A 26,316-nucleotide genomic window follows, 5' to 3' on the forward strand; every position below is an offset into this window, starting at 1 on the left:
CAAGTGTCACAGCTGGGGATTCGAACTCACACTCTGCTGATCAGAAACACCAGAGTTTTGAATTCGGTAATCTTAACCGCTCGGCCACGACACTTCCTTTTAGTATTACAACAGGGTTTCCCTAAACAGTAATCTAGCTGCTGGCCAAATGCCAATTTAAACATCCGAGGACCAGTCAAAACTTCTCTACTATACATGCTGGTGGTCCTTCTAGCTAGTTCAGTACTTGCCAGCTAGTCACATCGCTCCCTGCGGCACGCATGGTCATGAGAGTAAAGCGTTATGAACATATTACACCGGTTCTTCATTCTCTGGCACCAAGACTAACCGGTTATAAACAGAGCTCCAGCTGGTCATTATCAGTCGTTTAAACACCCCCAATAGGAATAGCGAAACTGTCCAGACGAGGTATTTATGAATGATGGTTAAGAGCGCTATTATAAGAGGCCACTATTTTCATTTTTATATAAGACACAATCTTACCGCAAGCAGGCTCGTGTTGATTTCAGCACCCTCGTATCTTGTCACCTTGTCTGGGTCGACAGTGTCGCAAGCCCTCTCACTACCGGCGAGGTCAATGAAGGAGAACCTAAGGGTCAAAAGTCATAAAATGCATTATTCAATATCTCTTAATATTTATGCATGAGGTATGTCACAATGCTAACTCAAAGCGAGGCGATGAGCGCAGCCACTGCTAGTGATCGGGGACGTGCGCCCATAGCCTCATTTTGGGTATGAATTATGACGTCATGCATTTATTAAGAGAGGCGTATTGGAGAAGATAAAAGGGACTGTAACAATTATCAAGATTTTCACAAGCATTCAAACTGTGCTAGGAAGGAAGGGGGAAATGCCTGCTGGATTGTGTGAAAAAAAGGAAAAATCTTTTAATACTTTTAGAGGTGAGAGAGGGAGAGTATTGAAAAAGTGTATGGTTTGTACGCTTGTGAAAATGTCCATACAAGTGATGTGAACGGCACCTAACAAAATGGTGAAGTTCAGACTCCTTAGAAATAAAACAGAGCAAGACAGCAAAAAAATGTCCGCTGTGCAGGGCAGCATGAATGGTCAAGGAATAAGAATCTGGGGCTTGCATAATAATTTTACTCAGCTCCAATTACAGGCAAAATTATAATTATTATGAACAAACTTAAGAGCACAATTTTCAATGGACTATTTGATCTGTTTTTGCATTAAAAAACTTATTAAATACATGTACATACTGTACCAGGTTTAAATGCTAAAAAAACAGTGGTTGTTAATGATTAAAATAAAGCTACCAACACTTTGAATCAGCTACACTGTGTGATTCATAAAAATACACTTAAACCAAAAATGTACTTAAAATTTACTTGCTTTGGATACAATTTGAACTCTTTTTTCTTGATATGTTTGCAATATGAAGCTGCCGAGCATGATTACAAAAAAAGGTTTTGTAATTTGTGTTTTTACTAATCTTAATCCAAAGTGAGGAAATAATTTGCTCCAATATTGATCTTTCTACAATTTAGTTTGTGCACAGGAAAACACAAGTGTGTACATTTTTTACCTTAGGTCAGGTGGTATGCATTGCAGATTAGAATAATGTGTGTCTATGAATATAAATGGCAATATCACAATGGTCATAATGGGATGAGAAACACCTGCTACTCCTACTAACAACAGGATGTTATCATTGATTGATTATGGAGATAGCCCGCCCAATTGAAACCAAAACACTCAACCAATGATTAAAACGCATAATGTGTGTTACTTGCACATCAGCTTTAGTTTTGGTATACAATACAGGGATGATTTAAAGGCAGTGGACACTATTGGTAATTACTCAAAATAATTATTAGCATAAAATCTGTCTTGGTGACGAGTAATGGGGAGAGGTTGATGGTATAAAACAATGTGAGAAACGGCTCCGTCTGAAGTGCCATAGTTTTCGAGAAATAAGTAATTTTCCACGAATTTGATTTCGAGACCTCAAGTTTAGAACTTGAGGTCTCGAAATCAACCATCCAAACGCACACAACTTCGTGTGACAAGGGTGTTTTTTTCTTTCATTATTATCTCGCAACTTCGATAGCTCAAATTTTCACATGTTAGTTATTTTATGCATATGTTGAGATACACCAATTGTCTTCATCAGTTTAGAGCTTACTGATTGTGAATATTTCCCTCTGAAATGAAGTCATATTTGAGGGAAACTGTATCTGAAATCTTAAAAATTGCAATGTTGCAGCAGAATTTGTTTTGTTAAATATGTCTCAAAAGCTTATGAATGATTATATTATAACGTCGTTCATACAGAATTTTAGTCAATAGTAGTCATATTCAAGAACAGTGTGGAAACCTAACAGCTGATTTCATTTGTTATAACCAAAATTATTAAAGGAAATCTTTTTTTATAATGTTAAAATTGGATATGATTTCTCACTATTTTCACCCGACAGATTAACTGGTTTGTTGAATACAGCGGATTACACAAAACGTGAACACTGTTTGCGACTACACTGCCACCTCTGCATTCATGTATAATACCTTTAAAGACATTGGACACTATGGGTAATTGTCAAAAACCAGTCTTCTCACTTGGTGTACCCAAACATATGCATAAAATAACAAACCTGTGAAAATGTGAGCTCAATCGGTTGTCGAAGTTACGAGATAACAATGGAAGAAAATCACCCTTGTCACACGAAGTTGTGTGCTTTAAGATGCTTGATTTCAAGACCTCAAATTACAAACTTGAGGTCTTGAAATCAAATTCGTGGAAAACTACTTCTTTCTCAAACTACGTTACTTCAGAGGGTGCCGTTTCTCACAATGCTTTATACTACAAACCTCTCCCCATTACTCGTTACCAAGAAAGGTTTTATGCTAACAAATATTTTGAATAATTACCAATAGTTTCCACTGCCTTTAATCACTGATCAAAATAGACATGAATGGCGTTCTATTGGTTTTAAGGATGATTGGTTTGATTTTTGGCTGAAAAATTCAACATAAATTTAGTTTCCTCTTTTCAAATAGGGGCATTTCCTGCAATTGTATTGTACCTACCTTCCTAATTTGCGCCTTCCTCCATCCTGAAGCTGGAGTTGTAATATGGCATGTGACCTTGAAGAGTCTGCATTGACTCCTGATACACCTTTGCTTCTTAGTTTGTTACCCTGTTCTACAACCTACATTACAAGGAATACATACAAAAGTACAATTTAACACCTTTATTTTACGTAGCTACAATGTATGCTACACACCATTAGGTTAAATTAAATATTGGATAATGTACAAAACGTAGCCCATGAAGAATGCAAATAAATAGTTAGAGTTAGATGGCCTGATATTTCAAGTCTAGAAGAGTCTTTCTCTCATGTTAGCTTTCAAGAAAAACTCTACGTACTAGGGTTGAAATGTCAGGCTATATAGAAACACTTTGCATAAACCAATATATTTTCTCAGCTCAATGCTCAATGTAGACCTTCATGTATTCAAAGAAAAAGTCGTACTCTACTTTTCCAAACACATACATACAAATTCTCCCAAAAGGGATCATGGTGTCCCAGCAATTTTCTATTGATAATTACTTCCGTTTGCCCATACCTTGCAGAGCTTCAATGTTACTGACTTGGATGAACTTACTAATGAGGACTGGATTCAAAACGGAGCACTGGCAATGCACACAATGAAGAGCATAAAGAATGCAAAATTCCCGAACCCCTGGATGAGGCCAGGTAGAAGAATGTAAAGCCCAAGGAACCTCGCTTGGATATTTATACTGGTACATACATTTGCACTACTTGCATCCTACTGTCCAACCATGGACTCTTGTTCCAACATAGTGCACATACCAGTACAGTGATCAGAGGCCATCAGATGTTAACTGATCACCCTGAGGCACATCTGCTGAATATTCATCCCAGCAAAAGTCCAAACAGAACATTGTGTTGCCACAGTTGATGTCAAACTGTTGACAGCATGTGACCTTCCTAGTCCATAACTTGACAGTTCTATGTTAAACGATGGTTAAACATGTGTACAGGTGTACTACAAATGTCATGAATGTACAACTGCACTCATTAAAGGTACTCATGGACACTATTGGTAATTACTCAAAAAATAAATTGTCAGCATACCAACTTGTACTTGGTTGGTAAGCAATGGAGAGCTTTGATGTTAAATCAATTGTGGGAAACGGTCCCTCTCTGAAATAGTGTAAAAGAGGTAATTTCTCACTCAAATAATCAAAGACTTCAGGACATAAAAACACACAAATTTGTGCAACAGGATGTAATTATTGCATTATTGATCCCTCGAAACTCTGATGACCAATTGAGTCAAAATTTTAACTGATTTGTTATTTTATGCATGGGGATACAGATACACCAAGTGAGAAAACTGGTCTTTGACAAAATTACCAAATGTGTACAATGGCCTGTCCAGTGTCTTTAAAATACTGAACATATCCATTGCCCTTAGAGCTCTAAGGCAATGGATATGTTCAATATTTTATTAAAGACCCTTAGAGCTCTAAGGCAATGGATATGTTCAGTATTTTAAAGACACTGGACACCTTTGGTAATTGTCAAAGACCGCAAATTTCTCACTTGGTGTATCTCAAAATATGCACAAAATAACAAACCTGTGTAAATTTGAACTCAATTGGTCAATGAAGTTGCGAGATGGAAGAAAAAACACCCTTGTCACTCGAAGTTGTGTGCTTTTAGATGCTTGATTTCATCAGGACCTCAAAATCTACTGTAATTCTGAGGTATCAAATTCAAATTCGTGGAAAATTACTTCTTTCCCGAAAACTACGTTACTTCAGAGGAAGCCGTTTCTGACAATGGTTTATAAATGTACCATCAACAGCTCTCCATTGCTTGTTACCAAGTAAGTTTTTATCGATTATTACAATTATTTTGAGTAATTACCAATAGTGTCCACTGCCTTTAAACTGTTGGTCCGTTTCAATACCGTATTATTGTAGTAAATACAACACAATTATAAAGGTGTGATAGGCCTACCGTGTATGTCATTTCAAAAGACAGAGTCAATTTTCAAGATTAATTTTTGAGGCCTAACTAATACTTTTAAAATTGGAAAAACAAACAGCAAACTAGCAACACATTTGAAAACTACATACAGCTAAAGACAATCAAAAACTACATAGTGTAACATTTCAAAATAGTGTTTTCCCCAAAAAGAAATGTTCTTTTGTGTACTCACTGTGCCTCTCAACTACTGACCTACAAACCATGACAAGTCTTTTACACATGTTTTGTGTCTATAGTAATGGACATATAAATTATTTAAACTTACAGGTCACACTCTTGTCTCCAAGGTGGCAGGCTTGAGATGAGCAGCAATTAAAATGTCTGAGCAAGTTTCCATTGAGTGATTTTCTAACCATAGTTCAATGCAAGTACAGTACAAGTAACCATAGAGAACGTGTAAACATAACAGTCCCCCATTTACCTCTATACCTCCAGGCAGTTGACAAAAATATTCATATCAACAAAAAGTTCCAAAAGAAGTTCCACCATGTGACCCTGGCAATCAGATGATAATCTCCATGCCCTGGAGGCATCAAATGTTCACTAAATGACTACCTCTGAAGCCATTCACACAACGCAGACCAAAGTACAGTAACTTTGAATGACAAGTGACTAGTAATGTCACCATTAAAATGCTTGAGCAGTCACCCTCTAGCTTGCAATAACGAGTCAATCGTTCTAGATGTGAGAACGATCTCTTCACAAGGTCCTAGGTCCACCCCTTTAGGGACACCGAACTATGAAGATTAATGTTCAGACAATAATAAACTCTGACCCATCTAAGCCACCTGCTGGGAATTTTGTTTTAAACGTGTTAAAGGGGCAAGATGCCTGCTGTGTAGCATTATTTTCATTAAATGCATTCATTCATAATGGGTTATTATTCAAATAAATGCATTGCGGGCTGAAGCTATTGCACGTGATTTACAGTACACTTGCAGTAAAAAAAAAAACAGCTACAAGGTCAGTTATAAAATAGTTGAAAATAAGGACCATACAAAATACAGAATTGCAACAAACGATAAAAAAATTGCCTGAAAAAGTCCAGATGGGGACATGATATAAAATACAGTTTTTGTAAAATTGATATTTTATATTATAATGAACGAATGAAGGGTAGGTTATGAATCTTGGTCCAAAGAGCAAAGTACTTGAAACACAATACACAACCTAACTTGGCAATACAAAGTAAACAAATACAACGAGAAAAACAGTTAACAAGAATGGGGACTAATGTTGTCATTTTGTTAGAGTTTTGTAACCCACCATATGAGTAAAGACGTGACAAATACCAGTTATTGGGATCTGGGTATCAACTCAGAGCTGATCAGTTAAAGCCATTATACATTTCCGGCACAGAAAAACAAATAAAAGTTCACCGATTTACAAATAACTTACAGGGTTTACAGAAGGTAATGGTGAAAGACTTCTCTTGAAATACTATTCCATGAAATGCTTTATTTTCGAGAAAATATTAAAACAACTATCAATTCTCGTTGTCGAGAATTACGGATTTATTTTAAACACATGTCCTGACACGGCGAAACGTGCGGAAACAAGGGTGGGTTTTCCCCGTTATTTTCTCCCGACCCCGATGACCGATTGAGCTTAAATTTTCACAGGTTTGTTATTTTTTATATCAGTTGTGATACATACGAAGTGTTGGCCTTTGGACAGATAGTAATTACCAATAGTAATACACATAGTCTGAGCGCAGTAACTCAGATTTAAACTATGGGATAAAAATGATTTATTTCTAGATTCTTATAACCAAATTACTTTGAAGTGAAATGTTTCGCAAAATGCTTTATACAAGCAAAAACTGTTGTAGGCTTCCATAGTTTTATTGAATAGAATAATTTTAAGAGTGATTACCAAACGATACCTTCCCTTTAAATCCAACATTTTTGTCATGCTTCATTCAATATCAATTTCATTTTGATTGAGTGTGTTTATGACTTGAGGGTGTCATAGGTCCATGGTAGTGGCACTATGCCCAGGTACCAGGCAAACAGTTATGGACCACTCGGTGATGAAGATTGGACATCGGTTTTTAATTGTTGTTAAGCGAGGGGGAGGAGTGTAAATATTTGTATGGCTGTTGACCTGTACATTAGGAGGGTCATCTCCTGGAGATTGTGACTGCTAACTAAGTAGCTTCACACAGTGTTTGGTTACTTCTTAAAGACACCGGACACCTTTGGTAATTGTCAAAGACCAGTCTTCTCACTTGGTGTATCTCAGCATAAAACGCACAAAATAACAAACCTGTGAAAATTTGAGCTCAATTGGTCGATGAAAATGCGATATAACTATAAAAGAATCAAAAAACTCTTGTCACACGAAAGTGTGTGCTCATGATTTTGAGACCTCGTTACTTCAGAGGGAGACTACGTTACTTCAGAGGGAGACGTTTCTCATAATGTTTTATACTATCAACCTCTCCCCATTACTCATTACCAAGTAAGGTTTTATGCTAATAATTGTTTTGAGTAATTACCAATAGTGTCCACTGCCTTTCAATGACGAAAGGGAAGTACATACACATAATAATAATAGTATCGATTACAACGATAATAATCCTAGCCCAACTTGGAGTAATTACCTGCACAAAAGAAAATATGATCCTTCTTTTTCTTGCTGGCATACAATACTAATATCGAGTAGTATTATCAAGGGAAATTGACTGGTAAAAAATTATAATAATTATACTAATTTATCATGGGGTGAAAGATCGTTTACTTCTGCTGCCCCTTCATTATGGAACAACTTGCCGGATCATGTTAAACTTTCTCCATCAATAGCTTTGTTCAAAACTTCCCTCGAGACTCACCTAATGAGGACTTCATAACTTTTCCCGTTTATTGTGTCACTGCGCCATGATTATTATAAGTAACAAACTAATTACAAAGCGAAAAGTAAATCATTAAATGACTGGAAAATAATCTGCTGCATAACATACAAGTCTATGCATGAATCATCATTTAAATCATGTAATAAAAATTAATACATTATTTATTTAATGAGTACAAACACTGGCCCAGGTTTCGATAATTATCAGTTATCCTACAAACAATTAATACCTCGTTTATTTCTTTTTATTTGGAGGCAGGGTCACAGATTGGTAAAGATACTGCACAAAGTAATGACCAAAAAAAATTGTATTTGGTGAGAAGTACTGCAGCTGTTGACAGTATAAACTATTTTGAGAAAGGATTCCCTTCAAAATATTATGGTTTTGAAAAATGATCATCCCAAAAATGATCATCCCAAATTAATTGAATCATTTCTCGTTTTTTATATTTCAGAGGGTTGGTGTTACTTTCAGGATTGTTGCAGCCAGAGTACACATGTGGTTGGTACCTGCTGTCACCTCGCTAAACTTGATGAATTCGACATTTGAGTTAAAGGAAAGGTACACATTTGGTAATTGTCAAAGACCATTCTTCTCACTTGGTGTATCCCAACATATACATGTATGTAAGCACAAAATAACAAGCCTGTGAAAATGGGAGCTAAATTGGTCATCGAAGTTGCGAGAAAATGATGAGAGAAGTAACCCTTGTTGGACGAATTTGTGTGCTTTCAGATAGGAATAAAAGACATTCTAGCTAGAAGTCTTTTATTATGTTAGTGAGAAATTAACTCTTTCTGAAAATCTACGCTACTTCAGAGGGAGCCGTTTCTCACATTGTTTTATACCATCAACAGCTCTCCAATGTACGCAACCGAGTCAGTTTCTAAGTCAATATTTGTTTTGAGTAATTACCAAACGTGTACCTTCCCTTTAAACTACCGTAAGAGTATTTTCAGCTGAAACGTTTGCATGTGACTATTACGTATGGTAGTGTATCTTTTACTTTATAAGTTTGCCTATTTAAATCAGCATTACGTTGACACAAACCAATCTAAGACCCTGCCTTTACAAGCGTGCTCTTTAAAAAGAATTAATCCTCCAGTGAACTTGCAAAACAAAAGGCACTAAACAAATTGTTCTAATTCAAAAGTTTCAAACAAACACAAATCTGTTCAACATGTTCAAAGCCTTTTTTCAGGGCTCTGCTTTTATACTGTGAGCAAACAATTTGACGGGTTAGCACGGCAATTTTGATTGTGCGCGAGTGATTTACACGTACACCTTACTAAGCATTCTTCGCTTACACAGCTAGCACAGAAATTTGGCCCTTGCACAGTAAGCTGAGAATGGTGATCTTAACCCCAAAATTTGGCGATAAGCAGAGCCATGTAATTTGGCCCAGATGATAGTGGCAACCCCATGAATGTGCCCCCTTTACAATCGGCGCACAAGGAAGGTCTGGATGTAAGCTTTTGCCAAATGATAATGAAATAATTAAATATATAATTTGAATAATAAGCTTGCTGGTGGATACAGGCCTGTGAGTGGACCCTTAAAAAAAGAGCTGAAACACTACATGATGTAAGAATTAACGGTAACGTCAAGTGAGCGCACAGCACCCAGTTACGCTGGTTGAATTGGGGCACCCCATTAATCCAGTTACTAGGCTTATCTCACATAATTGTAGTTGTACATTATTGTTGCCTAGCTATTATAAGGCATGACAAACTTATGTAAGGAGGAAAAAAAATAAATGAAAAAGCGGGAAAAAAAAAAATTATTCGCTTTAAAGATTTCACAGGCCAGTGGATAAAAATCACTGTACATACCTGCATTAGAGACTGAGTCCCACTGACTTGCACTTCCCTGATGCCTGCAATACAAACTCTATGTTGAGAATCCTCTCTGGCGTGCACCCTGGGTAACAAAGATCAAGAGGTCAAAATGATCAATTAATTGCCAAGAGGGAAAGGAATTTTCCACTTTTCCACTAGCCCAACTGGCTATTCAACTGGAAAAATGAGTAGCCCAGCTGTACATTAAATCTGGTACATGTAGTCCCGGGCTGGCGGGCTAGTGGCAATTCCGACCCTCTGCTTTACTTTTAAAATAAAAAGGAAAATGTTTTAATTGGCAAAAAATGTACCATTAATTTCTGAGAACTCTGAAAATAATATTGTTCATCTCCAATCATGCCGTGATTAAACCAGTCGTTTCAGGATACAAATCCTGGGCTGTGATTTGGCAAAAAAAGTCAAAATCACAGAAACACAGAAACACAGAAACAGGGGTGAGAGTCATTACCAAAGATAAAGTCTGAAACTTGGATACAAATTCAAAGGTATACGTTGAAATGATGCCTTTTCTACCGTTTGGTAACCCTGGGGTTATAGATTCCAAGGAGCTTTTGGAAACAGTATCCAAAGCACTAGAGAGATAGACTAATGAGCAGGATTTCTTTATTTGTGGAAACAAATATTGTCTGATTTTTTTCACCAGGCCAACATAAAAAGTCTGAATTCAGCCAAAAGTCTGAACAATCTCATCCCTGTTTAAAATGTTGATGCAATAATATGAAAGTGTACAATCAACATCTTTGAACCAAACCGTCCATCAGATGTTTCTAGGCTACAGCATACCTTTCTAGTAGGCCTACATCTTGTTACATTTGGCAGTCGACTCAAATCCCCTAAATTTAACAAAACCCACTGATTTTCCATCAGAACTTACCTCTGTCGATCGTTCAACAGATCAAAAAGCTGTCCACAGTAAATCTCAAAGTAGCTTGCCCACACTGCCAGCTCATTTCCAGACTTCCTGGATGCGTTCAACGTTGCAAAGATGTCCTCTGCAGCTAGGAGGTACAGTCCTTTGACGACACTGTTGCCAAGCATCGTGTACGTTTTCCCGGCGCCCGTTTGTCCGTACGCAAAACAGGTGGCTTTTCCTCTGCAACAGTTCCACGGATATTAACAAAAAAGTAGTCAAAGAGTGAATGTGATTGAGACAGGTGTTTGTTACTCTGGCAATGAATAAATTTATTATCCATTAACTAAGGAAACAAAGATGGCGCACAAGGTTCCCACCACCAGTTCTATGATGACCGCCATCTTGGAAAGAATGAAAACGCACAAGAAGTTGTTGTAACAAACACACAAAAAATGCTATGAATCAAAAATCACCACAGCTGAATGATTTAAATAAATATTGTAGGAAATAATTTCATAATGAATGGTGATTTTAAAATACAGCAATGACTTTAAAGGAACACGTTGCCTTGGATCAGTCGAGTTGGTCTTTGAAAAGCGTTCCGTAACCGTTTGTTATAAAATCGGTATGGTTAGAAAGATAGAATACGATGATCTACACAAATATGCCACGAAATTGCATGGTTTTCATTTTACCTCGTAAAGCACGGTCGGCCATTTATGGGAGTCAAAAATTTGACACCCATAAATGGCCGACCGTGTTAGTGAGCGACGTAAAATGAAAACCGTGCAATTTTGAGTTTTACTTGTGTGGATCATTATATTCTACTTTTAAAACATCATTCTAACCATCTTTTATAACAGATGGTTTCAAACGCTTTTTATAAACCAACTCGTCCGATCCAAGGCAACGTATTCCTTTAAGGTTGCTGGAGAAAGCTTTTCAGATAGTATAGGGCCTATCATGTAAATAACACTGTAAACAAGACATCGTAGGCCTAAATTAGCTCATGATTTATGAAATGATAAACTGGCAACCCGAAAATGTAAGAAGATGGGTAAAAATATCAAAAGATGCCTTCCCCCGCTTTCAGCAAGAATTTGAATGACAGAGGGAAAATCCTGCCACCTACGATTTGTGAGTAGGTTGATTCAAGACTTGCAACAAAATATTAATGCAGCGGACACAATAATTATAACTAAATAAAGTTAGCATATATTTTACAGTTTTACATGACCAAGTCAGATTTTAATACAGAATAAATGTTGGGTCATATGCAAGGCCATAACATTTGATAACTAAAAATCAATTTTATCTTCAAGTAGACTTGAATCCTTGATTCCGATTCAGCCTCAGCACTCTTTTTTTCTTGCTTTTAAAAAACAACAAAATCTCACTTTCACGGGACCCAACAGTAAAATGTGTGCAAGACCGACACAGTCTCCCATGTATAACACAATGTGGAATTCCCAAATAAATTGATATTCACCAGGGTTTCTGCCCTGGAATTCTTTACTTACGGAAAGGTTTTTTTCTGTAAATCATAAAAACAGACTCTAACCAAAAGAGGTATGTAGGCTACTCAAAAATTACATTTATTGCTTTGGATATCAGTTTTTACTGGTAAAATACACATTATTAACAATCCATTAAAAAAAAAAATTTGAAAGGAAATTGCAGCCTTAATAACAAAACTGTGTGGTGGCAAGAAACATAATTTTTTTTGCCAATGGTGGTCGGAGAATCCTGAGTGCTCGGCGGGTTTTCCGGCATCAACCCCAGTGGGCAGAACCCTCATTCACTGACTTCACAACTAGAGTTTTGACAATAACACTCCTTACCGGTTGAACATGGTTGAAATGAGTGGCTTCGCAGTCCTAGCATACACCTCCTCGTTCTTGCAGGACTCACTGAACACTTCATCAAAGTGATACTTGTGCTGGAAAAAAAATACGAACAGAATCATCTGAAGTAGTTCAATTACCGGTACTGCCATGAGAGGCATTTACTTTGTGCTTGTAACATGTAAGGAAGGACATTGAAGTTCCGTCTTGGCAAAGGGCACCTCTGCTGAATGAGGGATGTATCGCAGACCTGTATGCTTGGTTTTTGAAAGGGCAAGGGCACCAAGGCATTTTCTCCTTAGTAAAGGGCACCCTATAATGAGGAAATGGTAAATTTCTACTGAAGGATTTCAAGGGCACCAAGGCATTAACCAGGGGGCCACGGAGGACACCAAGGCAAAAACCCGGGGCCACTGAGGCAATCGCCTTCGTTGCCTCCGTAAAGTTTCAGGCCTGGTATTGGAACTCTTAATGGGGTAGCAAGGCAATGACCAGAAATAGGTAGTTGCCTCTCTATTATTAAAGTAAAGTTTGTAAAGTATCAGTCCAGAGTCTGCAAACCTTCTAAAATGTCTCTGAAATCTGCATTGAAATCATGACAAATATTCTTTTTGTCTGTACTCCTCACAAATCTAATTCTTTCAAAAACAGTTTGCAGAAAAATCCACAATGGTATGCCCACAACCTCACAGAACACACAGTTTCCTATACTTATTTCTAAATGGTCCTTTCTCTATGGTTCGGTTCTAGCTTATGTGCATGCAAACTTCACACCTCTAAATAAAGCCCAACTGTTGTTTGGAGGGATGATGATGTATTAAAAAAGAACTTCCAGTTCAGATCTAGCATTCCTAAAACAGAAGGTGTTTGACCATGGAGGAAAGAACTTCCTCCTGAAGGAAGAAACTTCCCCCATCATTTTGACAAATGTGAGTAATTTGCCACAATCAACCCACAATTTAGTGCAATCACATATTAAAGTTGTTGAAATTGTGGTTACAAAAATACGAAAGATGCGAAACACAATCAGCACAAATGTAGCCACTATGTTAAAGTGTGTACATGTAGTTAGCACTTGGCTGTGCTGTATTTAGTCTACCCATGGTCTACCTCTATGGCAAATTAATTGGGTATCATGACCCGATTGAGCTGTCAGTCAAGCCAGTTAGGCAAGTGGGTGAGTGGGTGATTACCTATCTGCCAAACAACCTGTTATTTGCACCACAGGTTTCCACTACCAGACAAGATGTCTTCACTGTGTACCAGGGTTCTGTCTCTAATGGTCTAATCACCTTGCTCTATGGTCTAACTGTTCATGGGATTAATGAACCCACAGTTTATCATGAGGATTACCAGCAGTGGGTGGGCACTGAATTCAATGCATCAGTGAATACTGAAGGGGGTTTAAGGGCTGTGTTCACTGTACAGTTTCAATGGGATTGTGTTAAGCTTATCAGCCTTGTACATTTGTTCAGTCCTTGAAGAGATGTGCAGAATTACATGTAAAACCAGCAACTTTGCCTTAACTGCAGGTAAATGTTTCAACATGTTCACCTACCGAAGAACAGTAGTAACGCAGGCCTGATTTTTCAACGCTGAGAGAGTATGCAAAAGCTTTTTCATTTCGAAAACTACACTTCCTTACAATATCTTAAAGCCATTGGGAAACTTTTTGAATGAAAATAAAGTATCATTAATTTTTAAATATAAAGCTATCAATATTTACCACTTGCATAAATTTGGTGAGGTCTACCGCCACTTTCGCTTCGTTCATGACAACCGTCCTTCGTCCTTCCGTCTGAACAACATCCACCTCGTTCTCTCGTTCTTCCTTCTTGTTTAAAGGTCTCTTTCTGACGCACACCTTGATTCTTTCCCCAGCATCACTGCTGGTACCCTGTATTCCCTGGTAATCCTGATGCCGTGTGCTGGATATCTGATCTTGGTCAGGGATGCCGTAGTTGTAGACCGAGCCATCTAAGTGGTCGATCACCTCAATGAAACTTCTCTTCAGGATTTGCGGTGCTCCAAAGTTCGTTGAGTTGATCGGCATACTACTGGCGTCTGTAAAATCCGAGTCGACAACTTCTGAATCGGAAAGGGATTCTCGCAGTGGTGATTTCTTCTTGGTGCTGGGCTTCCGTCGGCTGAGCTTTGGTGAGGTAGAGGTAGTGGATTTCACAAAGAGAATTCCCCCTTGGGTTTCCAGCTTGCGTAGAGTACCTGGCGACAAGGTGCCTTTCTTCAGCTCTTTCCTGGCTACGGAAAGAAGACTGTCCTCACTTCTTTTTTTGTTGGAGCTATTTTTCTGGGAGCTTAGGCCCTCTGGCTGGGACTTGTTCATGTTAGTCGTCGGAGATCTCTCTGAAATATTCCATGAATTGTTCAGCGAAGATGGTTGTGTGTTTCGCTGGCTTGAGGATGAAGTTCCCTGATTGCCTTTGACAGAAAAATCCTCCAGAGATCGATTTCCTTTTCTACGGCTAACCCTTCCCCCTTGTCCTTCAGGCTCGTCATTTTTACCTTTGTGAGATTGTACACTCTTAACGATGTGGATCAAGCGGAAGAGACGCTTCTTGTCAGCGAGGTCCGTGATCCCGAACTGCGAATACTCCTGAATTGTCAAGCTGCTGAGGACGTCCAGACTAGTTACACCCTGTTGCAGAAAGTTCTTTGTGTACTGAGCAAGATTAGCCTCTTTAAGGCAGTCTAACAAGCCGTTCACCATGGTGCCTTATTGCCCGAGTTTGAATTGAAGACCCGTAAGTGCATAATACAGAGATTTCAATGCTGTCTCCAATTGTTTGTCACAGCTACATGTAAACTGGCCTGACAGAAGACACAAGTCGCCCGACTATAAAAGATAGAGACAGAGAACAAACTTGTATTATTGAAGTTGCTATTGTTGTTGCTGATAGCATTGAGTCTACAAACCATGAATTGAATTATCATGCGACCCTCAAGGACCTTCCTTGTGTTGGGCATGTTTACTTGCCAGCATTTTTGTCACCACTCCAAAATACATTACATATTGTTCAGAATGTTTAGGTTTCCATAGAAGTGGGCAATTAGAAATTTTGTGCACACATCCCAGACTCTTCTTCACTTGATGTTGAATTGTTTCATGGTTTGCACACACTCAATTGAACATTTTGTTAAAGAGAAGTAGGGTTATCCTGGTATTTTTCTCTCTGCTTATTTTTTGGGGAAAACAAAAATCTCAAAAACCCAGACTGTTTGTGTTACACCATTTTGATGTGTCAAGGTTGTTTTTAAAAGTTTTAAATGTTAACAAGGGTGAGAGTCATTGTTGACATACATTGTACATGTAGTCTGAAATTAGTATCTAAAGTTAAAGAAGGTACTGTAGGATGAAATCTTAGCATTTTTTTTTTTACTTTTAAGTTTACAGGTAACTTTAATAAAGTTAAAAAATTTGATTCTGGAGTTATAAGTTTCAAGGTGTTTGGGGAACACTTAACTGATCAGGTGAAAAAAGCATGCCGGGGAAATCCATAGATCATGGAAATGGTCTGCTGGCATCCGAAAGGTACTCTCAATATGCCCTGTGAAGATTCCTCAAATACCCCCTTTTATAATGATTCTTAAAAAAAAAAAAAAAATTAAATCATGTTTTGTTTTTTGTTTTTTTTAAATAGAAAGAATGGACAGCGCAGCCATCAGTAAAACTGTATTGTCACTCATGTGTTGTCTGATTGCTTTAAACATGTTAAATGTTAAGTTTCAATGAATTTGATTAGTCATAAGACAGGAATGTTTAAAAAAAAAAAAAAAAAAAGGGACAGTTTTGAGTCTAGTTTGTTTTGGGAACTACAGGACAATTGAATTTACAAATGTAGTTTGTTTTCAATTTCTTTCAGATGTCAGTTTAAGGATAACAAATTAAACAATACCCTATACACTGTCAGACTGTAGGCCTACTGAAGTTCATGCAGCAAAGGATAGCCTTGACCATTTAGAGGGACCAACACAATACAGGGACAACAACAACAAGTAGTGGCACTGACAATGGTATTATGTGTGCCATTGTTTTGAAAGGCTATCACAGTACAACAGCTGTACAATTCTTGCATACATTTGAACGAAAGTATGTACTGTGTAAATATCCCTTTACGTAATTTAACTGCGATGGTGTGGGAACCTAGCCAATTTAATGGACCCTTCCCATGATTATGTAAATTGCACATAGCGCGTGCACACTAACGTTTTGGTTGGCAAAATGAGGGAACATCGCGCTGTTTTGTACACGGCTAATGGGTGCGTGACGCAGACGCGATTGCGCGTCTGCTTAGTGCACAACTCTATGGCGTTTGCCAACCAACAGGGTCTGTATGCATGCGGAACTTAATTAGCATATTTCATGGGAAGGGTCCATTGATTTTGTGCCAGAGCAGCCATATAAAATGTATGCACCTTTTAGCTAACCTTGCCAGTGGACAAATAATATAGAATTAAATGTTACTTTTTAATGGAAAAGTTGCATGTGTACGGACAAAATGGGCTAAATGTAATTTTTCATTTCACTGAAGACATTTTGAGCTTGAAAATGAACGTACATTAGCCTATAATTTTCAAACCACCATATTAATGTTGTCTTCCGAACCAAAGAAAAATATTGTCTGTACATGTACATTGATATTTTTGTTTAGTAATCAATTTGTTTACAAATAACCTTGTGAATGTTGATGATTCACTGTGTGGGTTGGTATTCAACTCAATGATTGAAATTATAAAGTTTTCAATAGACGTATCCTTCTCATTGTCATCTGTGGAAAGGTATTGATTTCTGTTCAATAACTGATCCATTGAAAGTAATGTACACGTATTTGTAGTGCACTATACATCAGACACTCTCTTGGTACGGGGTCAATTTCAGAATCTGCCTAAAGCTGAACAAATTGCTTTCCAGGCACAATTTTTGAGCAAAATACCAGTCATTTTGGCAGGTAACCGTATTCTGCTGAGCACAATTTGTGCGTGCTTTACAGCTTTAGGGGATATTTTGACTGTAAAATGAACAGAGCACTTGTTTGAAACTTGTGAATACAACTTACGATGGGTGCCTTGTTGTGAATATACAAGTGTAGCATGTTTTTGTACTAAATGGTACAGTGGAAATGGCCAGTTTTTAAACTGATTGAGCATTACAGATTTGTCAACAATTTTTTTAACAAACTAGATCAAGTTTTTATGGTTTATGACAAAGAACTTGGTGTATAGCAGTTTACATGTACTTGTAGGTGTTAGCCCTACTTCAACACTGGTTTAGACGGACAGACAACGTCAAATTGGGTCGTGTCTGTTTACCTTTCTGAAGATGTGTTGTCAAAATTCATTATAACTCATTTAAAGGCAATTAATTGATAATTACTCAAAAGAATTGTTAGCATAAAAACTAACTTGGTAACGAGCAATGAAGAGCTGTTCATAACTTGATATGTAGAAGAAACATAGTTTTCGAGAAAGAATTAATTTTCGAAGAATTCGATTTTGAGACCCCAAAATTAGATTGCATCGGAAAGCACACAACTTCGTGTGACAAGGTGTGTTTTCTTACATTATAATATCTCGCAACTTCAACGACCAATTGATTTCAAATTTTCACAGGTTAGTTATTTTGTGCATAAATTGAGGTACATTTGTACACCAACTGATAAATAAATGATGGCGCTGTCCAATTCAGTGACATTTTGAGACTGTTGACTTGATACCATATTGTAGGTTTTCAAACATTAATGTTTGCAAGGTGTATCTACAGTAGGTGGGGCCATGTCAGTTTATCTCTGTCAGTTGGGTTACTGTAACCAAGGGGTGTGTAGTGGGTGGATGTATTTGGGGTGACCGAGGAAGCCATTTTCAATGACGGTTGCATCATCAGATGGGGTGAGACCGCGGGGATATTTTTTCAGATCCCCTTCATAGTAATAACATGTTTTCGTGCCTCAATTTCGTGCACTCTTCAGTTGCGGGTGTGGGTGATTCAAATTGAATCTATAGGTCTCTATTCTCAAGAGAGAAAGGTTGTGAATTTGTGACAGTGAATTCCTGACCATTGGTGAGTTGTTCCTCTAGTAAGGAAACTAGGATGTCAAGCGTGTCATCGGGAATGTCAATAAATCCTGAAACATACTGAAGTATGATTGAGCTACTGGGAAGTTGAGTCGTTTGGACTCTGGTTTAGTTTAGCTCTGATCAATTTTTCTCATATGTTTTGGTCCTTCCTGTATGCAATGAAGGGGGGATCCGGAAAGATTCCCGAGAGTGTTTCGTTGCATTGTATCATAGAACAGTGTTTTTTGATTGCTTGGTTTAGATCACCATGTTTGATGTGTGGGTTGTACTGTATGTCGTACTTAGGATTAGTGGGGTTTTGCTTTTTTGTTTATTAGGTCGTTTATGAATCAGGTTTGACCATTCATTGTGTGATACTTTCCCATTGTGTGATTGTGGCGATTTCCACGGCTTTGTAACCTCTTGTGGTTAATTTTTCGGAAAAACTGTTGACTTTTAGTAAGAAGTCGTCGTGTGCCCGGCAAAAGGGCGTAAGGCCTTACGCCCTTTTGCCGGGAACATAAAGTAGTTCGTCCCAGTAACAAAAGGACGTAAGCAACAAAATGGCTCCTGACATGAAAAATATGTCATTTTTGTTTGTTCTTTTGCTAGAATTACCCTGAAGACATGTTTCCCCATTCCCCATGCAGAATTTAACCTTTCTAGAATGACTTTTGCATGGCAACAAATTTACCAAACTTTCCCGCTCATAATTCTTGAAACACAAATTTTAACATAAATTGCTTACGTCCTTCTGCCGGGAACTTTCCCTTACGTCCTTTTGCCGGGCACACGACGAAGTCTTCTTTGTTGCTTGTGTTTCGAGCATAATGAAGTGTTTCTCCGTATACATATGAATGCTTTGAACACATGTTCTTTGACAAAATTACCAATAGTGTCATGGGTGGGGGGGTTAAACCTTTGATAATGACCAGTGTTTATAACCGGTTGTGAGCGGATACCCCGCGCTAGTCTTCGTGCAAGACGTTTCTTGTTACGGTGATGCGGACGCTGTCAGTGAGTTGGCCGCGCTGTGTGTGAAAGAAAAACCAGAACGTGTTGCACCAAGACTATGAAGCGCATGAGCACGAAAGAATCAAGAAACTGTCGGAAATAGGCATCTCAGTCATAACAATGCAACACACGGACGTCGTACATACAGAGCTCAAACGGATTTAGTTTTACAGAGTTTCTTACTTTATTACGCCTTTTAACCACAGGCATTTATGAATGGGAATAAAATAGTAGTGATAAAGGCCCTCGCCTTCGGCTCGGAGCTTTATCACACGGCAAAAACAATGGCCCTGCCGGTTTTAAACGGTCGTGAAAGAACTCATGGACACCCCTTTATTCCCTTATTATAACAATTTTACCGTGGACGAGATGACAGACTTTTTGTAAACAAAATTGTAATAAAAAATATAAAAACCCAGCCAGAAGACAATTTGACCAATTCTCCAGGATTTTAGATTCATGGTTTTACTTTTGCTTTTAGTTACGATAACGTTACCCTCCTCCCTAGGGCCTAGTTGAGATAACACAATCTGACGGCGGAGCCGCAGGCGCCGTCGGCAGGAGGGTTACAATACATTATCGCAACTACATGTACCTCCTCTCGACCTCCGGCTCCACCATCTGGAGGAGTGTTATGTTATCGCAACTATTTTGCTTTTATTGGAACATTATGTCTTTTAAATTGGATAACTTTCCGTATGGCGCCACCACTTTTTCACTCATTTTTACAAAAAGGGATATCTCATTGAGGTAAATAAGTTACTATATTATTTCATATCGAATGAAAAAGTGGTGGCGCCATACGGAAAGTTATCCATGCTGGAATAGTGTTGTTTACGTATCACGAGAGTTTCATTGTGTTGTCAATCCTCAAGTCAACACACTGTGACTCTCTGTGTATTTTTTGGCCGCCGTACATGCACACGTTGTAATAATAGGCACAACGTATTGGTTGTATGCTGCAGCTGCACCAAACGAGCACACAGCGGCAAATTTTAATGAACACATTTTGATGAATTATGTGCTTGGGAAACCAATGAAGAATTCGTGTCTGAAATGGAACTTACCCAGACTCTAAGAATACACTGAAGTGGAAATTCACAGGCATCTAAAATTCGGGTTTAGTTTGTTTCGAATAGTCCCGCCAGACAGCTAACCGTACACACATTGCCGAAAAGCAATACACAACAAACAACTAGCTCGCGCGCCGACGTTTGTTGATGACATGCAGCAGGCGGCCGGCCCGGCGCCCCCCGCGACTCCGTGCTCGCCGTGTGTACGTTCAAGCTGGGCTGGCCATTCGTAAATGGAAAAAAAAGTCACAAGCCGGTCAACTTGAGGCCGCGCCGGTCAACTTGAGGCCGCATCGGTCAAACGGCATTAAATGGTGCCTGGGGAATAGAAGGACCCTGGGGTGGATTTCACAAAGAGTTAGGACTAGTCTTATCTCGAGTTAGGACCAGTTGCTCGTCCTAACTTAGGACTATCCATGCAATTTGTATATCTCCTATAGGACCAGTCCTAAGTTAGGTCTAGTCCTAACTCTTTGTGAAATCGACCACTGGTGAAAAACAATTTAGAAACAGACTTGCTCTAGCTGGTATCTATAGTTGTTTTACTCACTACTTTTTTGCTCTGGTGATTGAGGCTGGATTGTGGGGGGTCTCGTATGGCCAAGGTGAGCTGCACCGAACTTTCACAAGCTCTGTGTAATCATGGAGGTAACCCTATCTCTCTCATCGATGCAGAGTGTGGGCTCGAGTCCCACTCGAGACACTGTGTTCTTTTAAACCATTGTTTTGTCATTCGGGTGGGACGTAGGTATTGGTCCCGTTTGTTGTTATGAAAACGGTTGTTATCGACGTGTAAACAAACCCATTTAAATCGCAAAACTTGAAGGGGCTCGCCGCCCGCTGTGCCGGGTTTCTCACTGGCAGGCAGAGCTTCTTCCTTCCTGATCCTCCAATGCAAAAGGGTACACGTTTGGTAATTGACGAGCATTGGAGAGATGTTGATAGTATAAAACATTGTGAGAAACGGCTCCCTCTGATATTTGAGAAAGAGGTAATTTCTCAAAAAATAATAATAAAATACTTCTAGCCAGAAGTCTGTATTCATAGGCACACAAATTCGTCAAACAAGATGTTTTTTCTCTCATCATTTTCTCGCAACTTCGATGACCAATTATTTAGCTCAAAATTGTTATGCTTATGCATGTTGGGATACACCAAGTGACAGACTGGTCTTTGACAACCATTGTACAGGCTTCCCTTTATAATCACAGTGAAGGCTGCACTGGCTCTAAGGAAGAAGAACGTTGTTCACCATCTTCTTTACTATAAAGTTTTGTCTTTCTCCCGAACTTTTATTTAGTATGTATTCATCTTTAAAGGGAAGTTTATTGGAAGTTACTCAAAATGAATATACCTTAAAAACTGACGTGGTATATAACGGGCATTGGAGATTGTAGCGGCTCCCTCTGAAGTAGCATTTAAATAAAAGAGGTTATTTCACTACAATAACTAGCCAGAAGTCTTTTATTCCTATCTGAGAGCACACGAATTCGTCCAACAATAAGGGTGTTTTTTGTCTCATCATTTAATTTCTCGCAACTTCAATGACCAATTTAGCTCAAATTTTCACAGGAAAAGTTTTTTGGTAAGTTCTGGCTAGTTATTTTAGTGAATAATAACCTTTTTTTCGTGGGGGGCTGGAGAGCCGCCTACGGACAGATTTCCCTGAGACACCGTCGCTTCTTTGGGGAACAAAAAGTAAAAAAACAAAAATAATAATAATAATTGTTTTGTTGTTGCTGCTGCAGCTGATGTTGTTTATGTTTTTGTTAAAGACTACGGGACCTATTCGCGAATAGGTATTAGTCTTACTTGGGCAACAACTCGAAAGCGCTCGAGCGCGCAAGCCCGCCCCCTTTTGATATCCACATAAAAACGCCATTGTCATCACACTTTTCATTCATCGTTTGTTTTCATAATGCACAGGGCACGGGCTGTCGATATTGTTAAAGCTGGCGGATTACTCGTTTTCCGTCGATGTCAACAAAAAATTGAGTATCTGATGCTGAAAAAGCCTAGACATAAGTTACACTGGTCGCCACCAAAAGGTTTGTTCGTAACTATCTTATGTTTACATAGCTTGCTGCTGCGCAGGAAAGTAGCAAGTTTGTCTTGCCCATTTTCCGGACAGTTTAACAATTCACAGTGTGTGCCGAGTCCCTAGTTTTAACCCATTATATTTCGTCCCAACCAAGGCTGCTCACCCGTGACCCTGAGCTAACAAATTGTGTACTGTTGTTTGTATTTTCAATTTCTGTTTATTTGTGTCATGTTTGTCAACAATACAAACTGTAATTTTGTAATATTAAAATTTATAAAAAGAACCAACTTATTTTAAAAACTAAACTTAATTAACTTAGGCCTATAACTTTATGCCAATCCTGATTGATTGCTTAGATTGTCCTTCATTCATGGGCTACCTTAGTTTACTTAAAGACCCAGCTGGGGCGCTGTACTACCTTTTTTCCCCCAAAAGTTTGTCATAATCGGTCGAACTTAACTCCATTTGTTTTTTTAAAGAAAGGAGACAGTAGCACAGTACCTAACTTTGCGTTTTGAGTTTACCGCTCAGTGAGCATTTCATTTTTATTTTGGCATCAATGCAATGCAACATTTTTAATTGATTGTTCACTATTCTCTTGTGACCCAGATGGCCGATCAACAGGAAGTCCAGACTCTGTGGCTCTTTTGTAAACTAAATGTACATCGTCTATACATGTACGTAGCAATTGGAATATCAATTAATTTCAGTTGTGAACCTTCCCTTTAACCCACAGGTCACGTAGATGCAGGGGAAACCAACTATGACGCAGCCATTAGAGAAACATTTGAGGAAGCAGCCCTCCGAGAAGAACATCTCAGCATATACAAAGATAAATGCTGGACACTCACTTACCTGACAAAGGGAAACAGAACTAAAGAGGTTGTCTATTGGCTGGCTCAGCTGAGAGACTGGAATACACCCATTAAATTGTCCAATGAGCACGATGGTTACAAGTGGGTTGTAATCTCTGACGCCCTGGAGATGTCCGACAGGGCCAACTGGCCAGAAATGAGGAGGATGCTACTTGAAGCTGAGGAACACCTGCGATTGAACATGGCTGATGGATCTACGACCTCTACATAATTATTCAATGTTATCTCCATTTAGGTTGTTTCCATTCTTAATTTGTTTGTTTTTTAGTGTGTGATTCTTAATGAAGTATTTTAACTAGGTCAGCTTTGTAAGTCAATAATAGTACTTCCTTCTGTGTTATGATTGTGCATGGTGTTTTATTTTTTGAAATGTTGCATATGAAGTGAAACAATTTGCCAGTTTTTTTAAATGTAAATTTATTGATTTTATTTAAGAACTACTTTTTAACGATGCAGTGCAATTGTAAATTTGAGTTTAACTGTAATTATTTGATACTTTGTGTTTTAACCGAACTTCATGAATAACCAATTGATGTAACAATATATTGAAATACAAGTTTTGGAGACAAAAGGGTTTCTTAGATCGTATGCAAAAACTAATTGTAAAGCAATTTTTATAAACCTAATTCATACTTGTCGTGTTCAACCATTTGAAACCATTCACCTTGCACACTATGTACAGGGCACACAACTACAGACTCAAATTACAGTTCACCATGAATGAAATTATAGTTCACCATGGGTGCAATTATAGTTCACTAAATCAACCAGGGTGTACCAACATGTAACAAAGTAGCACGCAAACTCTTTGATATCAGGGTATTGTCAAGGTTGTGTGCTTAGCAGAGAATACTGCTCAGTCCTCACCACATGCACTGTATGCATTTGCTTAGCAAACATGGCAAGGAGAGTTGCCACAAGCTTTCAAATGGGCATACATGTTTTCCCTCATGATGTACTGTATGCACATGATGTATTTAGCATTTTTGTCTTAAAATGTGGTTATAACTTCATCTTTTAGGATTTTTAGTTTATTTTTTAGTGATAATTGTAATAAACACCCTCTTAAGTAAACATGTAGGGCCTACCTAAGTAAATAAATGTGTGGTCGAAAATGGCAGGTTCATACATGTACTGTAATATAGATTTTTAATCGGAATTATCAACGTTCTGAGATTTTGTTTCGCCTGGGTGGGTTCAAAATCAAAATAGAAAAAGTAAAAAGTTTCAAACAAAATTCAAAAACACCAAATAAACAAATGAAATGGCACAAAATAGAAATCTTAAGTTCAGGTTTGCATTTTTAGTTCATGAGTACAAAACAACACGAAACCTGCGATCTTCACATAAATCCCTGCCGACTCCCCCAGTTATCAAAACCAAGTCGTACGGTACCCGCTCTTTCCAATATGCATCAGTTCAGTTATGGAACAGTCTTCCAAGAGGTTGTCAAACACTTAACAGATTGAGACATCAGAACAATTCAAAATCCGGTTATAAACATATCTGTTTACTTTGTACAATAGTTGTTGATTTCCTTTTACAGCGCATCTATAGGGACCTCATGGTGATACGCGCTATATAGAATGGTTTTATTATTGTATTATTAATATTAGTAGCCCCGGTATGGCATCAGTCACTGAAAAAGAGGCACACATAGAGAAGTCTATTTCTACCTCCATGGTAATAGAGTGTAACATGGACTGACCCATATATTTATAACCACTTTTGAACCCCAAACTACCCTAAATAAGTATTGATTAAATGTTAATAAAATTGAGCTCTTGCCTAAGTGTTTTATGCAGAAATTCTCTCTCAGTGTCAGTGTTGAGGTTTATAGAGTACAACTATGTGTATACTTCAATGAATGTAGCCAATCAATTATTATGCAAAATAACTACTTGTCTTGAAGATATCTATGTATTTTAAATAGCAAGTATAATGTTTGTCAGTGAATTTTTAGAGCTGCTACATGTTACTAAACTCATGACAAAACATCTTTTAGACTTTGAATATAGCGTACATAAACATGTATTGTCCAACTTCTTGTTTAATACGGCAAGTCCTTTTTCATTGTTATGTTGTACAATAACAGGAAAACAAGGAAAAGGGGGAAACAAGAACTTAAAAGAACCTCCTTTTCTTGTGAGGATATGCAGGCCTGGAATTTCATCTTTGAGAGGGCAAGGGCATTTTCATTTTGCATTTCTTATTATGGTCTACATGTACATGTATTGTAGGGGGGGGGGGGGAGTGTCCTAAACTTTTGAAGGGCCACCAAGGTCAAGACCAAGGCAACAGAGGTCATATGTAGCTTTCATGTAACTCCATGTCTGGATTAAAAAAAAGTGTAAAATAATCTGCTGAAAAAGCAGCTAACCTCGTGAATTCAGGACTTTTGGCCACTTTGGGAGAATGACTAGTACAACATGTACAATGCACATGTACATTGTATGTTAAAGCAATCGCACACCATCGGGAAACAGTATTGTCCAACATGTCCAAAGGCCCACACTTCGTGTATCAAAACTTATATATTTCGCTGTGTCATGACATTGTTTAAAATAAATCCGTTATTCTCCATATCTAGAATTGATAACTGTTTTAATGTTTTCTCAAAAAGTTATGCATTTAATGGAATAATATTTCAAGGGAGGTCTTTCACCATTACCTTCTGTAAACCCTGTAAGTTATTTGTAAATCTGTGAACTTTTAACTTTTGTTCTGTTCAGAAAGTGTCCAATGGCTTTAAATGCTGCACTTAGTTTATAACTGCTATAACATGT

General features: G+C 38.1%; 2 protein-coding genes across 4 annotated transcripts in view; one reads left to right on the top strand and one right to left on the bottom strand.

The window, feature by feature from the left end:
- LOC117295884 (kinesin-like protein KIN-14G) overlaps positions 1 to 20,722 on the bottom strand; it is a 30,144-nt gene extending 9,422 nt beyond the window's left edge. The window contains exons 1-7 of one of the 3 annotated variants that reach the window (XM_033778668.1): positions 20,609 to 20,722; positions 14,182 to 15,309; positions 12,453 to 12,550; positions 10,633 to 10,851; positions 9,732 to 9,819; positions 3,052 to 3,173; positions 484 to 589 (exon numbers count right to left, since the gene is read on the bottom strand). In XM_033778668.1, coding sequence (XP_033634559.1) covers positions 484 to 589; positions 3,052 to 3,173; positions 9,732 to 9,819; positions 10,633 to 10,851; positions 12,453 to 12,550; positions 14,182 to 15,183 — 1,635 coding nt within the window. In that variant the 5' untranslated portion in view covers positions 15,184 to 15,309; positions 20,609 to 20,722. Of the gene's footprint in view, positions 1 to 483; positions 590 to 3,051; positions 3,174 to 9,731; positions 9,820 to 10,632; positions 10,852 to 12,452; positions 12,551 to 14,181; positions 15,310 to 15,937; positions 15,963 to 17,876; positions 17,899 to 20,608 lie in introns of those variants that run through there. The other 2 variants (XM_033778670.1, XM_033778669.1) reach the window with 2 other exon arrangements.
- Positions 20,723 to 22,491: 1,769 nt separating this feature from the next.
- LOC117296073 (bis(5'-nucleosyl)-tetraphosphatase [asymmetrical]-like) lies at positions 22,492 to 26,006 on the top strand. The gene is made up of 2 exons (XM_033778944.1): positions 22,492 to 22,662; positions 23,392 to 26,006. Exons 1-2 carry the CDS (start codon positions 22,533 to 22,535, stop codon positions 23,739 to 23,741), a joined length of 480 nt encoding a protein of 159 aa, XP_033634835.1. The 5' UTR covers positions 22,492 to 22,532; the 3' UTR covers positions 23,742 to 26,006.
- Positions 26,007 to 26,316: the final 310 nt, after the last annotated feature.

Source organism: Asterias rubens, chromosome 10, assembly GCF_902459465.1.
Source record: "Asterias rubens chromosome 10, eAstRub1.3, whole genome shotgun sequence".
Lineage (NCBI taxonomy): Eukaryota > Metazoa > Echinodermata > Asteroidea > Forcipulatida > Asteriidae > Asterias > Asterias rubens.